Raw genomic sequence first — 13,369 nt, 5'->3', positions numbered from 1 at the left:
ATTTACTTATTAACAAAAGATAAAACGTTTTACAATGTTGTTTATTTGTTTAAATGTGTACACTAATCGCTTAGATAGTCGCTGTTGATAGACTCTCAACACTCTGTTGTTGTGATTATTGCGTCAATAACTACAATTAGAATTGAACACTTAGTTTTCAAAACAGAAATTAAAAAAATAGTGGTGTCAAATCTTTCTAGGTGAGGTGCAGGAAGAGGATCTGGTTTTTCTATTTTTTTCATGGGATATCAATTTTCGTATATTTCGTGTTTATATAATAACACAAATGTTCAACAAAGTAAGAATTTTCTATAGACTTGTCTAACTACTTTGACGAAAATCGAGAAATGCACGAAATGCAGTACATGTATATCATAAATCCGCAAAAATGGTATCCCTGAAAATAAATGAACCCACAGTTTAAGAACTGATCATTGTTTTTAGTTAAATGGAATGTAAAGGCATTGACCAAAACATTTTATATAAGCACAAATGTGCTTTGTGAACTCTCAAAATTTAAAAGCGTGAAACAAAAAAATATTTATTTTCTTCACTTACATTTGAATGTTTAGAATATGAAATAACACGTTAAATCGATATGTTCATTTGTCATGTTTAAAATTATACTACGCAATGACGTAACATTTTCACAGTGCAGAAACTAATGAAAAAAACTTTTGAAACATTTAACATCATACCGGACAGTTGTTGTCAGCCAATACAATTAACGGAATCATACTAATATCTAATACACAAATGATTTTTCGAATGAAAGTTGGTCTTGTACCTGGAATTTTCTTAACAAACATCATCAAACCTAAGAATAAAGAGCTGGTTGTACATCCCCCATCATTTTTAACAATTAGCTTATAATTGAATTGTTAAGCATTTCATTCAAATTTCTATTCTTTATTATTTCAGGATTGTATAGGATTAAATGATCCAAAATGTGTCGTTGTAGAGTGTCTTATTCAGACATTAAAACCTAATGAAAATACATTGATTGATGTTCAATTCGATGTCACAGAATCTTCACTCAATATAGACAGTGTAAGTTTAGTATTTTGTTATAGCTCTATTAAAACAACTGTTCGGTAAGTGATAACTGTAAACCAACATTTCTTCATAATTATGTGGTATGATTGCCAATGAGACAACTCTCCACAAGAGACAAAAATGACAAAGAAATTGACAACTATAGGTCACCGAATAATGAGCAAAGCCCATACCGCATAGTCAGCTATAAAAGGCGTTTACTTTCACTAAGTTTGCAAGAAGCAAAATATCGAATTCAAATCGCCGTGAATATGTTAATTTTTGGTTCTTTCCATAGTTAGCTACATCAATTACGTTTACATGGTTTGTACATCGCACAATTTAATAGCCACAAAGTGCGCTAGAAGTGCTAAAATTGAATAAAAGAATCATAGAGAAAAAATCCTTTAAAGTAATTGTTTACTTAAAAAGAAGAAACACGCTCATTCCGTTAGTTATATCTCGAATAATTTATACATAATGATATAAATATAAGGAATAAAATTGAGAATGGAAATGGGGAATATGCCAAAGAGACAACAACCCGACCATAGAAAAAAACAACAATATTCATAAATGTCATCCTTGGATCATATTAAGTAAATAAGATATCAAGTAAACACCAACATCAACATAATATGAAGCACGAATTGCTTTTTAGTAGAGCACACCGATTATGCATACGTGTTTACCTTAAAACAAATTATCAACATGATGAACATCTGCTTGAAAAAGATCTTAAGGAGTAGTCAAAATATTCAAAATTCTACTGATGTATTAACACTCAGATTACTTAGGAAAGTCTATGAAAAACTCACAGTGTCCATGATAACTTTACTTTTTGGAAAGAAATCACTTTTACTTCGAAGTATTTGGTTTTTTTTTTGTTAACACTATATGTTGCTGAATATATATGTGCGCCGACGCCCTCACATACTTCTCATTTTATTCTATTTTTTGATGTCTTGATAAAAGAAAATGAGTGCTTTTACAGTTTGTATATGTTTTAGTCATCTACAACAGTTTTATCAGTACAATATGTTTTCTTATTTCATATAGATAAACGAATTCCAGTTTTTTACAACAGCAGTTATTAATCCACTAAAATCAGAATTTCCAGATTCTTTGAAAGCTAATAAAACAGCCAAGGTATATGCATTTAAGAAATATAACATATAATGGTTGCTCAAAAAGGATTTCTGTGACTGCATTTCATTTTATCTAAACAAATGAATGATAGATACTATTTATATAATAGAAACCTGAAATCAAGAAGAACAGATAGCATTTGTATCGAAAGAAAAAATAAAGATGCATAGCAACACATAACATTACACATTACTTACACAATAAAAGATGATTTAGAATAATTAACCCCCGGAAAACCACAAAAGGACTTAGTCGATTTCATCACATTTGTATTACCCATGACTACAGCAGAATACTCAGTAATGACTGGTGTTGGATAATTAGTCATGAACGAGGTCATACGAACGGATTTGTTTACCATTTTTATTTACATGAAACGTAGAGCAGTGACTTCAGTTAAAAAGTTGAATGAAAGCATGTACATATTACTGGTAAGAAGTCAAACAGCAATATAAAGAACGTCAAAATCTTTAAAATTTCTTCTGTTTTTGATGATATATTTAAAAGTATACATTAACACTCTTTAACTGGAACATCCAAGTCGTCACAAACGAAAACATGAACAATTTAAATATAAACACATTTGGACAACAAACGAGAAAAAAACGTAAGCTATAGATAAATAAAAATACATAACGTAATCATTGTATGCGCATTTGAAATTCAAATAGCACATATTCAAATGGAAACAGGATTTGATCAATATATTTATATCTTTTTTTTTTATTATAGACTGTCAGTTTTATATATCCAGCATTTTTAGTAACACCGGATCAGGAAATAAACCTTTGGATAATCGTAGGCAGTGTAATTGCTGGCGTTGTGTTATTTATAGTTCTTGGTATTCTTTTGTGGAAGGTAATATTCCTGTATGATACACATGAGAAACATAGAAACTTTGATGAACTTTTATTTATCAATATATTTTCTTGTAAAACGTTTGTTATGACATTCATTCACGAAAGAAGCTTAATTGTCAAGAATTATAAAAATGAATATGAGGCCTTCCAGACAGTTGTATTTTAATTGTCAAGGGTTGATACACATCATTAAGAAATTGTATCGTTATAGAATCTGATTTTTTTAAAGCGCAATTGCGAAAAATTAACAAGTGTAACCAAAAATACCATCATCTGTGTTAAAATCAAAAAAGAAAAATACTTAACAACTGACAAAATCAAGCGTTACCAACCAAATGAACGCCAGAAAGTTATATTGCTGACTTGGTACAGTTTTTTTCGAGGAATTCGTGGATTAAACCTCCAACTTGTATGATAATTATCTATGGTTTAAAAGATCAGATTTTGTTTTGTTTTTAGTGTGGTTTTTTCAAGAGAGAGAAAAAGGATAAAATTGATAAATGGAAACGACAAAGTAATTTTCATGAGCAAAGGAAGACCCAGAGATTAAGTCGCCTTAGTAAACCAAAGGACGATGAAGTAACACTTAGCATATGATTAATTTAATGTTTAATGGCATACATTAAAACCATGATATGGTCTATGTTGATGGAAAATATGTTCTTCAGCATTGTTTAAAATCAGTTTTATGAATTAGATTTAGTTGTGTCGATGAATGTATTATTTGAAATTTTTAAGCTTTTGTTTATTATTAAACAAAAATGTGAGAAATTGATGAAATCCTATTACAATACATACTTCAGATTGAATTGAGTGATTGTTGCCGATTGTTTTGTGCGAATGTGTTGTATGAGTGATAAGTGAACATATTTTAATTTATTTTAATTTAATATTATGTTGTTGCAATGTTATGTATAAAAAAAAAGTGAGTATAAATAAACCATGCTTTACAAGATATTTTCCTTGACTTCAGCGTACAACAATCGTCTTCAAGCTTTCCGCATTGTACAGGTTCTCGAATGCTTTTCATTATTTTGGCTTTCCAGAATTAGGTTTCGAGCTAATCTGATTGTAGTAATTGCAGAGGCACAGCGTTGTGTAGAAGGATATTTACATATTTTTTCTATTAATCTGTCGAGACTACTTGGCTTTTGATTCGTATAATTGTTCTATGATAGTGTGTTGTTGCTTACAATGACATCAAATGCTGCGCCATCTTCCAGACGATAAAAGTCACGCCCATTCCGACCTCACAATAATATTTCAATGGCATCACTAAACTCTCTTCAGTGTAGATGTATAAAAAAGTTTTGTCTAGTGTTTACAAAGTACGTAAAGCAGTAACGGAACATATATACTTTAATACCAACATCTGATCGAGAAACGTACCAAGGCACTCCAATTAGTTGATTTAGAACTTTAAAATTGTCACCACATATCGCTCTACATTTTGTGGGTAAAGACATGTTGTACGATCAGCACGTGATTATTCAATTTACATGTGATCATCCTTAAGGTGCTTTTATTACATGTACTGAAGGCAATAATTTACAACAGCGACAAAATTCAATACCTTGTGTCTCCGAAATTCTACCTGAATCCGCCAAGGGTGAGGAGAAAGGAACTGGATCGTTACCTTTGGCTGACGTTGATATTTTATGGTTGATCTCTCTTAGTTTATGTTTGAATTATTCACAATTTGTTTGAACATTTACTGGTTGACAAACTGAGTAGACATTTTTTTAAATAATTTTAAACGACATATTAATGAGTTACATTTCTTTATTTTTTTCGTGTTTTAGTGTGACTGTGTCTTTTGTCGTGTGCCCTCAAACTATCCTATGATATTTTGTGGCTTGATATTTTAACTTTCCCCATATTTGTCTGTATACATTTTTGCTAATGATAATATGGTATGTATTAAGCTAACGTTCTTCCCTTACGAAATTTGAATAATGTTAAGAAACAAAATACCAAAATTTGTAACTATTATTATTGTTTATTAATATTTCGTTTTGATAAGAACTTTCCGTTTTGACTTTTATTTGGAGTTCATTATTTTTGTGATTTTTTGTGGCGACTAAGAAGCAAACAGACCTCATAATATGTTTCCGGCATCAATCGGAATGCTTCGGAATGTAAAGAATTTGGTAAAAAGAAGATTTTTTTTTTCATGCAAAATGAGAGTTGTTTTGCTTTTTATTTGAGAAATAACATGTCAATACATTGTGAAGTTCAAAAGTTGATTTTCTTACTGCCGGACATGGAGATGAATCAGAACTATTGTAACAAACTAAGTTTACTAATACCTCTGTTTTTGTATAACCAATGTCTGTTAACTTAACTGATACATTTGTATTTAAATAGACGTTATAGATAATTAATAATTGTTATTATGGCTTGTAACTCCATTCAAATATATATTAAAAACTTGTGATTAGATAAGATTAACAATGTTTCAGCCCAACTGGTGCATATATCAAGTATAATCATATGACTGATTTTATTTCAAATTTGTGTTTCTTTGTTCACAAAATAGCAAATTAGAACCCTAGGTCTAATAAAATAACAATATTTTTCTTGATTTTTTTTTTTTATCTTATATTAAATGAGCTAATTACAACACATGTTATTAAGTCAATTATTCTTAATGCAAAGTTATGAATCAAAATATGATTTCTTTGTTAAAATAAATATCAATTAAAACTTTAGGTAAATGATGAATAAAAGTTCCGTATCCCAAACATTTAGTGCAAATCTAAACCAACTTGACTTATAAAACATATCAATGAAAATATCAAATGGAGAGTTGTCTCGTTGGCACTCATACCGCATCTTCTTATATCTATGTCATTTTGTACAGATTAAGCAAACAAAATGTTAACATTCCGTACAATAGGATACAATGAATAAGCTCTAATAAAAATGGTCATATCACCATTTTCCTTCAATTTATTCAACAGAATTATAAAGTACTAATATCACATATAACTGTTTATTCCTATATTTTATTGATTAAAGTGTTAAATTTTAAAAAATGTAAGTATTGTCGCCTTTGGAGGAACATTGCAACAATCTGAACAACTTTTGGATGATTTGTGTGTACTAACATTAGTGCGTGTTTTTCTTTTAGTACCCAATTAGAATCAAGTAATGACTTTTCATGTTATTAAAGGAATTATTTCTTATACCTCATTAATTTTAAAGATTATTAAATGAAACATTGTAATAAGATTAAAGCAGTTAGTTTTACTACTGATACAACCTGACAAGTTTACCCTAAAAGTCTGCTTAAACTGATTTAAATCTGTCATCCATTGTCTGTAATTTAGCACAGATTAAATAACTCATTCTAATGTCAAAGTTGTGTTGCATACACAATAAATCTGTTTCCTTAATATGTTGAAGCTGTCAAGAAATCAATTGTATTTCATTTTATAGGGTGAAAAAAGAGAACATTCAGAATTTAACCAAATTTTATGGAACGCCGGAACTGTCTTTTAGTGTAAATATTTAATAAAACAAACTGACAACGCCATGGCTAAAAACGAAAAAGACAAACAAACAACAGCACACACGACACAACATAGAAAACTAAAGAATAAACAACACGAACCCTACCAAAAAACTAGGGGTGATCTCAGGTGCTCCGGAAGGGTAAGCAGATCCTGCTCCACATGCGACACCCGTCGTGTTGCTTATGTGATTCACGTGCAGTGAAAATAAAATTTGTTAACGTCGGTGTTATTATCGCCGCCATCTTGTTTACATTGGTTACGAAAAGAGATTCGGTCAACGTCGTCTATAGAAAAATAACCGACGTCCAGATCGGCAACCGGAAGTCCTCTCGACCAATCACATCAACATATTCCCTAATATGCAAATCCGATAAGAATTACACTAATATTATCCTGGGCCGCAAATTTTGGACTAAATGTATAATGGAAGAAATGGTTTGACACCCATTATTCCTTAATATTATAATCTTAATATGAAAATTTCAGAAAAGAATGTAATTATCTAATGATCTTTTAGTACAAGAAGTAAATAGAAGAACAATCTTTACATATTTGGCTCCTGCATGAGTAATGAAGATAAAAAAAAATGTTTTGTCATATCATATTTGTACTTTACAAAACAAACTGAAGTGGAAAATTATTCTAAATGAGTCACTTAGTTAATGTATACTATATATCAAAGCTGTATTGATTATGCGCTATTTTGTAATAAAATCTGAAGGAACCAGAAAACTAAACGAGGACTTTAAATGGACTACCAATATTTCCAACGTGGCCAAAAATGCAAATTAATTACCACTAGGATTCCTGATAAGAAATGTGAAATATTGTTTATCGGAATCCAAGAAAACCGCATATATTTCAATGGTCAGGTCAATAATGGTATATCATATGGTCAATAGTATGGGACCAGTACACATCTACCAACACCAATAAGCTTGAAAGAATACAGTGACCACCTGCGAGATTTATAACAGGAGACAAATCCAGAGAAGTTGCCTGCGTCTCAAACACGCTCACCAAACTGAAACTACAAGACAAACAGACAAGACGCTAAAGCCAGAAGCTAAAATTTCTATACGAAGTGGTCCAGGGGCTGGTTTCTAAGTGCTATAGAACCAGACAGTTAAAAAAAAAGCTCGTTCAAAAAGAACACTGAATTGCTGCCAAGGGCCCGATTTAACAATCATCATAAAATTGAGAATGTGTCAAAGAGACAACAACCCGACCATAGAGCAGACAACAGCCGAAGGCCACCAATATGGGTCTTAAATGCAGCGAGAAACTCCCGCACCCGGAGGAGTCCTTCAACTGGCCCCTAAACAAATATGTATACTAGTAGTTCAGTGATAACGGACGTCATACTAAACTCCGAATTATACACAAGAAACTAGAATTAAAAATCATACAAGACTTACAAAGGCCAGTGGCTCCTGACTTGGGACAGACGCAAACATGCGGAGGGGTTAAACATTTTTTTTTTAGATCTCAACCGCCCCCGCCTTTTATACACCCACTTTCAACCAAAGTGACACCCTATCCCTTTGACTTGTCAGAGAAAAGATCTCGCCATCTCGCCATTTGCATGACAGAGGAAATTATCTCAAATATGCTTACACTAATTTTATTTCTCCATGAAAATATTTGCACATGATTTGGGGTTTGGCCCTCGGGTATATATTTTGTAATTTTTAAATGAGTAAAATGGTAGCCAGGAATCCTGACTGACTGCTCGACAGAAGAGACAGGCGGAATACAACATGGTTTATGAATTAGATATGATTATATTGTTACAAATTCATTGCAAATGATATTTTTAAAATTTGATATGACATGCAAATTTTAAAACAAATACTTTATTGATTAACATCGTGAATCATTTCGGTTAGTTAACGATCCGATCGACAAAATATTGGATTTAGTAAGGTTGCCGGGCTATATGGAGGTGTGGCACCGGGTGGGGTTCATATCGGGAGGACTGGGCGTTAAGCAGCTGTTGAGATTGAGGGACTAGTGAATATTTTGTTCTTTTTGGTTGTAAATTTTTATAGAAAGGAAATCTGGTAGCGGCAATTTTTTAAGCTTCTTGACCAGAACTATTCAGTAGGCACCTATAGTTGTAAATGTCTGTGTCATTTTGGTCTCTTGTGGACAGTTGTCTCATTGGAAATCATACCACATCTTCTTTTTTATATGTATATCTATATATATATATGTCAGCCTTTTCCCCTCCTGTCAGAATAAAATGGTCCGATAAGAGCATTTTAGGATTAATAGAAATCGTTTATCACTAGTACCTGTTTTTCCAGTAATGATGTAGCCTTTTATAGCAGACTATATGGTATTCTCATTGTTGAAGGCCGTATATTTCGTAAATTTGCTTAAATCGTCTTTATTTGAACTTTGTATTGGTGGATATTTGTCTCATTGGCAATCATACGGTTTATTACCACATCTCCTTATTGTATTTACCTGAAAAATCCAGTCGTTGTATTCCACTGACCAACGACTATTTCATTAAACTCGCAATTAGGATAGATCGATAACGTCAAGGGACTAATTTAGTCGGGATGCATTTTTATAAAGTTTAATCCGTTGTCGAACGAAAGTCCACGTCTGACTCAGTAAACAAAATAAAACTGGGATCTTGTTTTGTTTTCTAGCTGCATTTGCTGTAATTAATTGATTAAAATTACTTAGGTTTATATTGCATATGGAGGTGCTCCTACTTACAGGAGGTTTATACAACGAAAAATAAACCGAGCGCCATCTGTCGTCATGATGATCGTTAGCATAATACAAAGATGACATTTCACACATTGACATTTCACACATTGACATTTAACGAATCGACAAGTTACCAACATCAATATACACATTGACAATTTACAAATCGGCAAGTTAAAAAACATCAATATATACAAATTGACAATGTACGAATCGACAAGTTACAAAACATCAATATGCAATTTACAAATCGGCAAACATCAATATGCAAATTGACAATTTTCAAATCGACATTTAACGAATCGACAAGTTACAAAACATCAATATACAAATTGACAATTTACGAATCGACAAGTTACAAAACATCAACATACAAATTGACAAATCACACAGTTACAAGTTACAAATTGACAAGTTACGAAGTAAGAGTTTTGACCCCGTTGGCTTTCCATAGTCTGGTTGCAGTTGGAAACATCGATGACGACGAAGATAACGATGTATAAGATTTATTTTTTCTGTTTGTACGTTAATATGAATCATTGTAAGCTATTGAATGAAAATTAAGCAGTCCATAGTATTTTCTAATCAATTATAGATAAAACATCTACTCATTTTGAAATCTTGGGAAATACAGTAATAATCTATCTAGTTGGGAAAGATATGTAAAAAAGCACAAAACACACCCTGCCATATGGTCTCTGACCTTGACGTGGTTAGTGTGCTTAAACTACAGGAGACCATAGAACGTAGAAGGTAAAACTAGCTTCGATCATAATTTTCCATTTGCATTTGTTCTTGTTTTTTTGTGTTTTTGCCATGCTGTTGTCGGCTTGTCTTCATTTTATAAGTTTTTAATGTCCCTTTGGTTTCTCACTCCTTTTTTGTTTGAAATTATTTGTAAAATACATCGGTGCTGTACTTACTATATATTTGGAATACTTGTAAACATTATAGCCAATTGTTGCTCATTTAGTCATCTGTATATGTAAGATGTTTTACCTGTTTCAAATAGACGTTTTATTTTCAAAACTTAAACCCCCCTTTTTCTCCGTTTGCATTAATTTTGACTTCTGTAAAGCGAACCTATACACAGAGCTTTATATTCAACCAAGTTTGACGTTAACGTTACACAAATTTTGAAACAAATAATTTATATATACTCTTTCACACCCAGTAACAGAAACTTGATATTTACCTAGAAATTTACGAACACCTTACCATCAAAAGACATGAAAACCCATTTTCTTTTCGACAAATTATTAAAGTTAAGATCTTTAAAAACATCTTTAGATCTTACTTTTAATGATTTAAATATGAAAATTTCAAATTTAAAAATTGAAATAGGTCCAGGTCACTCTTATTTAACAGCTGTTTGAAGATTTCAAATTTGCACCCTATATGCAAAAAAGTAATTCTAAAGTCATTTTTGGCTATAAAAATATCAGATAAGTTCTAAATGTAGAAACAAAAGATATTTTTCTATAAATTAGTTGTTTTTATTTTGCCCCAAACGCATATATGTAGGAGAAACAAGCTATCTAAAAGTGACTGTGCATTTTTCTGGAATTTCTGCTTTGACCTTTGACCCTGATTAAAAAAAAATTGACCACGACAGACAACGATAACAACGGTATTTCGATGAGGCTTGTTCTCCTTTTTCCAATGATATACAATATAGCCGTGTGTTATTCCGTAAAGGCAAATCGATAAAATTTCTTGATTGGGCACCCTACTATTAGAAAAAGGACACAATTGTGTACACGTCTGGAAAAGTCCTTATTGTTAAAAATGTAATTAGTTCAGTGCGTGGTTATGAGTTAGAAATAAGAGGTATACCTGAAAAATACAAAAAAGAATTGAATAAGATAATATGGAATTTTATTTGGGATGGGAAAGTGAATCAAGTAGACCGGAAGGTTTGTTGTTTAAATGTTAAAAAGGGGGCATGGGGATGGTCAATTTGGATAGTTGGATAAAAAGTAAATATATCAAATCGTTATATTCGATTATACATAATCCATTATCTAGTTGGAATGCAATAGGTAAATTTTGATTAAAAAAAATGGGATAAGAATTTTGCAGATGAACTTTTTCTGTGTAAATGTCCTGACATCTTTCATGTCTTGAGATAAAAAAAAACATACCAAATTATTACAAAAGCGCTTTACAATCGTGGTCAAAATTGAAAAGATCACACATTTAACGAAATGGAAGTAAAGAAACAGCTAACATTTGTGAAACTCAAATATTTTATTTCAGGGCAAATCTTTATTTCATTCTTCCTTTTCAAAAAGTCAGATAAAATACTAGTGGTGATATATGGGACGATAATATCAAAGATTTCAAATCGTGCCATGAAATATATCGAAAATTAAAAGATAAACGTAATTGTATTTCAAACATTCAGGCAGATTTAAAAAAAAATAACGGTGATCAACCCGCTTTAAAAAGCCACAAAATCAAAATTACTGAAAACCTTGAATTTCTAAATCAAGATAATAAAATCATTTAAATCAAAGATTTGACAGTAAAATATCTTCAATAAAACATTAACATAACTGAGACTAAGTGCCAACCAAAATAGGAAAATTTGTATAGCGAGTATATAAATTGGGAAACAATTTGGCTTAATCTTAGTAAAAAGGATTTTAATAGAAAAGTTAAAGCATTTCAATGGAAATGTATACACAGGATTATATATACCGAAAACATGACTGCAAATAATGCATATGTCAAATGGTAAATGTCACTTATGTGATGATATATAACTTATTTTTTTCAATCAGATATATAGTTTTTCGAGTTTAAATCAACACATGTTTGTTCAATGAACCGGATATACGATAGTGATTTTATACAGCGATGCTTATCAGGTAAAATCAATTGTATTGGTTATTTAAATATAATAATGTCTGTAAAAATATTGTAAATATAAATTTATTTGATTTTTTCCCTGGTCAAGTGAGGCTGTTAAAATTCAGATGTCATTAAGTATGCGAACTGGGCTGATCAGGTATTTATTTATCTGGAAATGATTCAATAAAATAATTGTTATCGTTTATAAAAAAGAAAAAAAGGGGTATGTCAACTTCATTATAAAAAAACACCGTTGTCCATTGAGGTACTGATACTCCGAGGAAAAACTTTTACATATATATCGTCTTGATTGAGCATTGAATATTTGCCATTAGACGTAAAGCAAGCATGAATCAAGTAATACATCAAATTATAAAGACAACCTGAAAGTCTTTCAACATGTTAATATAAAAAAAGAAGATGTGATATGATTGCAAATGAGAGAACTCTCCACAAGAGACCAAAAAAGATACAGAAATTAACCGTACGGCCTTCAACAATATGGCTAAGCCTATACCGTATAGTCAGTTATAAAAGGCCCCGAAATGGCAACGTAAAACAATTCAAACGAGACAACTAACGGCCTGATTTATGTACAAAAATAAATAAACAAAAAACAAATATGTAACACATTAACTGAATTACAGGCTCCTGACTTGGGACAGGCACATACATACATAATTTGGCGGGGTTAATTGGACGGGGCCGGGTACTTGTATATCCCAACAATAAAAAGACAATAGGTACAGATCTGAGCGAACTCGCAGTTAACTGACTACTAGTTCAAAGCCATTAATAACTAATAAAAAACCTTTTTGTTTTTTCTGTGAAAAATAAAATTTGACATTGCATTCCACTTCCACAGATTTTATTGTCGCTCATAGCTAGCATGATAGCCTTATGAAAAAGACATTCGTATTTTCGATACGGCTTTATCTAAAATTTCAACCAGTAACTCTATCTGACAAAATCCGATCCCTATTTCCGCCAAAATTTATTGACGTGCATATGATTGGAATGAGATGTTTTAGGCAATTAACTAAGTATTATAACATACGTTTAACTATACTAAGACATGTTTTTGTCAATGTTAAATCCTCCTCATCCTGAACGATATAATATCTGTCTCTTATGGTTAATTTAAGGTCTTGTAAGGCGATCATTTTACCCCTGTTATCACCTAGATGATGTACGCAAAAGTAATTTAAAACGTTCAAGTACACA

General features: G+C 31.4%; 1 protein-coding gene across 1 annotated transcript in view; it reads left to right on the top strand.

Annotated features, from left to right (window-relative positions):
- The window catches only part of LOC139512270 (integrin alpha-4-like), a 39,751-nt gene extending 35,754 nt beyond the window's left edge, over positions 1–3,997 (top strand). Inside the window, exons 18-21 of the mRNA XM_071299769.1 lie at positions 922–1,050; positions 2,095–2,184; positions 2,917–3,042; positions 3,504–3,997. Of these exons, the coding sequence (XP_071155870.1) occupies positions 922–1,050; positions 2,095–2,184; positions 2,917–3,042; positions 3,504–3,641 (483 nt within the window). The 3' untranslated portion in view covers positions 3,642–3,997. The remainder of the gene's footprint in view (positions 1–921; positions 1,051–2,094; positions 2,185–2,916; positions 3,043–3,503) is intronic.
- Positions 3,998–13,369: the final 9,372 nt, after the last annotated feature.

Source organism: Mytilus edulis, chromosome 2, assembly GCF_963676685.1.
Source record: "Mytilus edulis chromosome 2, xbMytEdul2.2, whole genome shotgun sequence".
NCBI classification, from domain to species: domain Eukaryota; kingdom Metazoa; phylum Mollusca; class Bivalvia; order Mytilida; family Mytilidae; genus Mytilus; species Mytilus edulis.
This window is presented reverse-complemented; position numbering and strand designations above follow the sequence as displayed.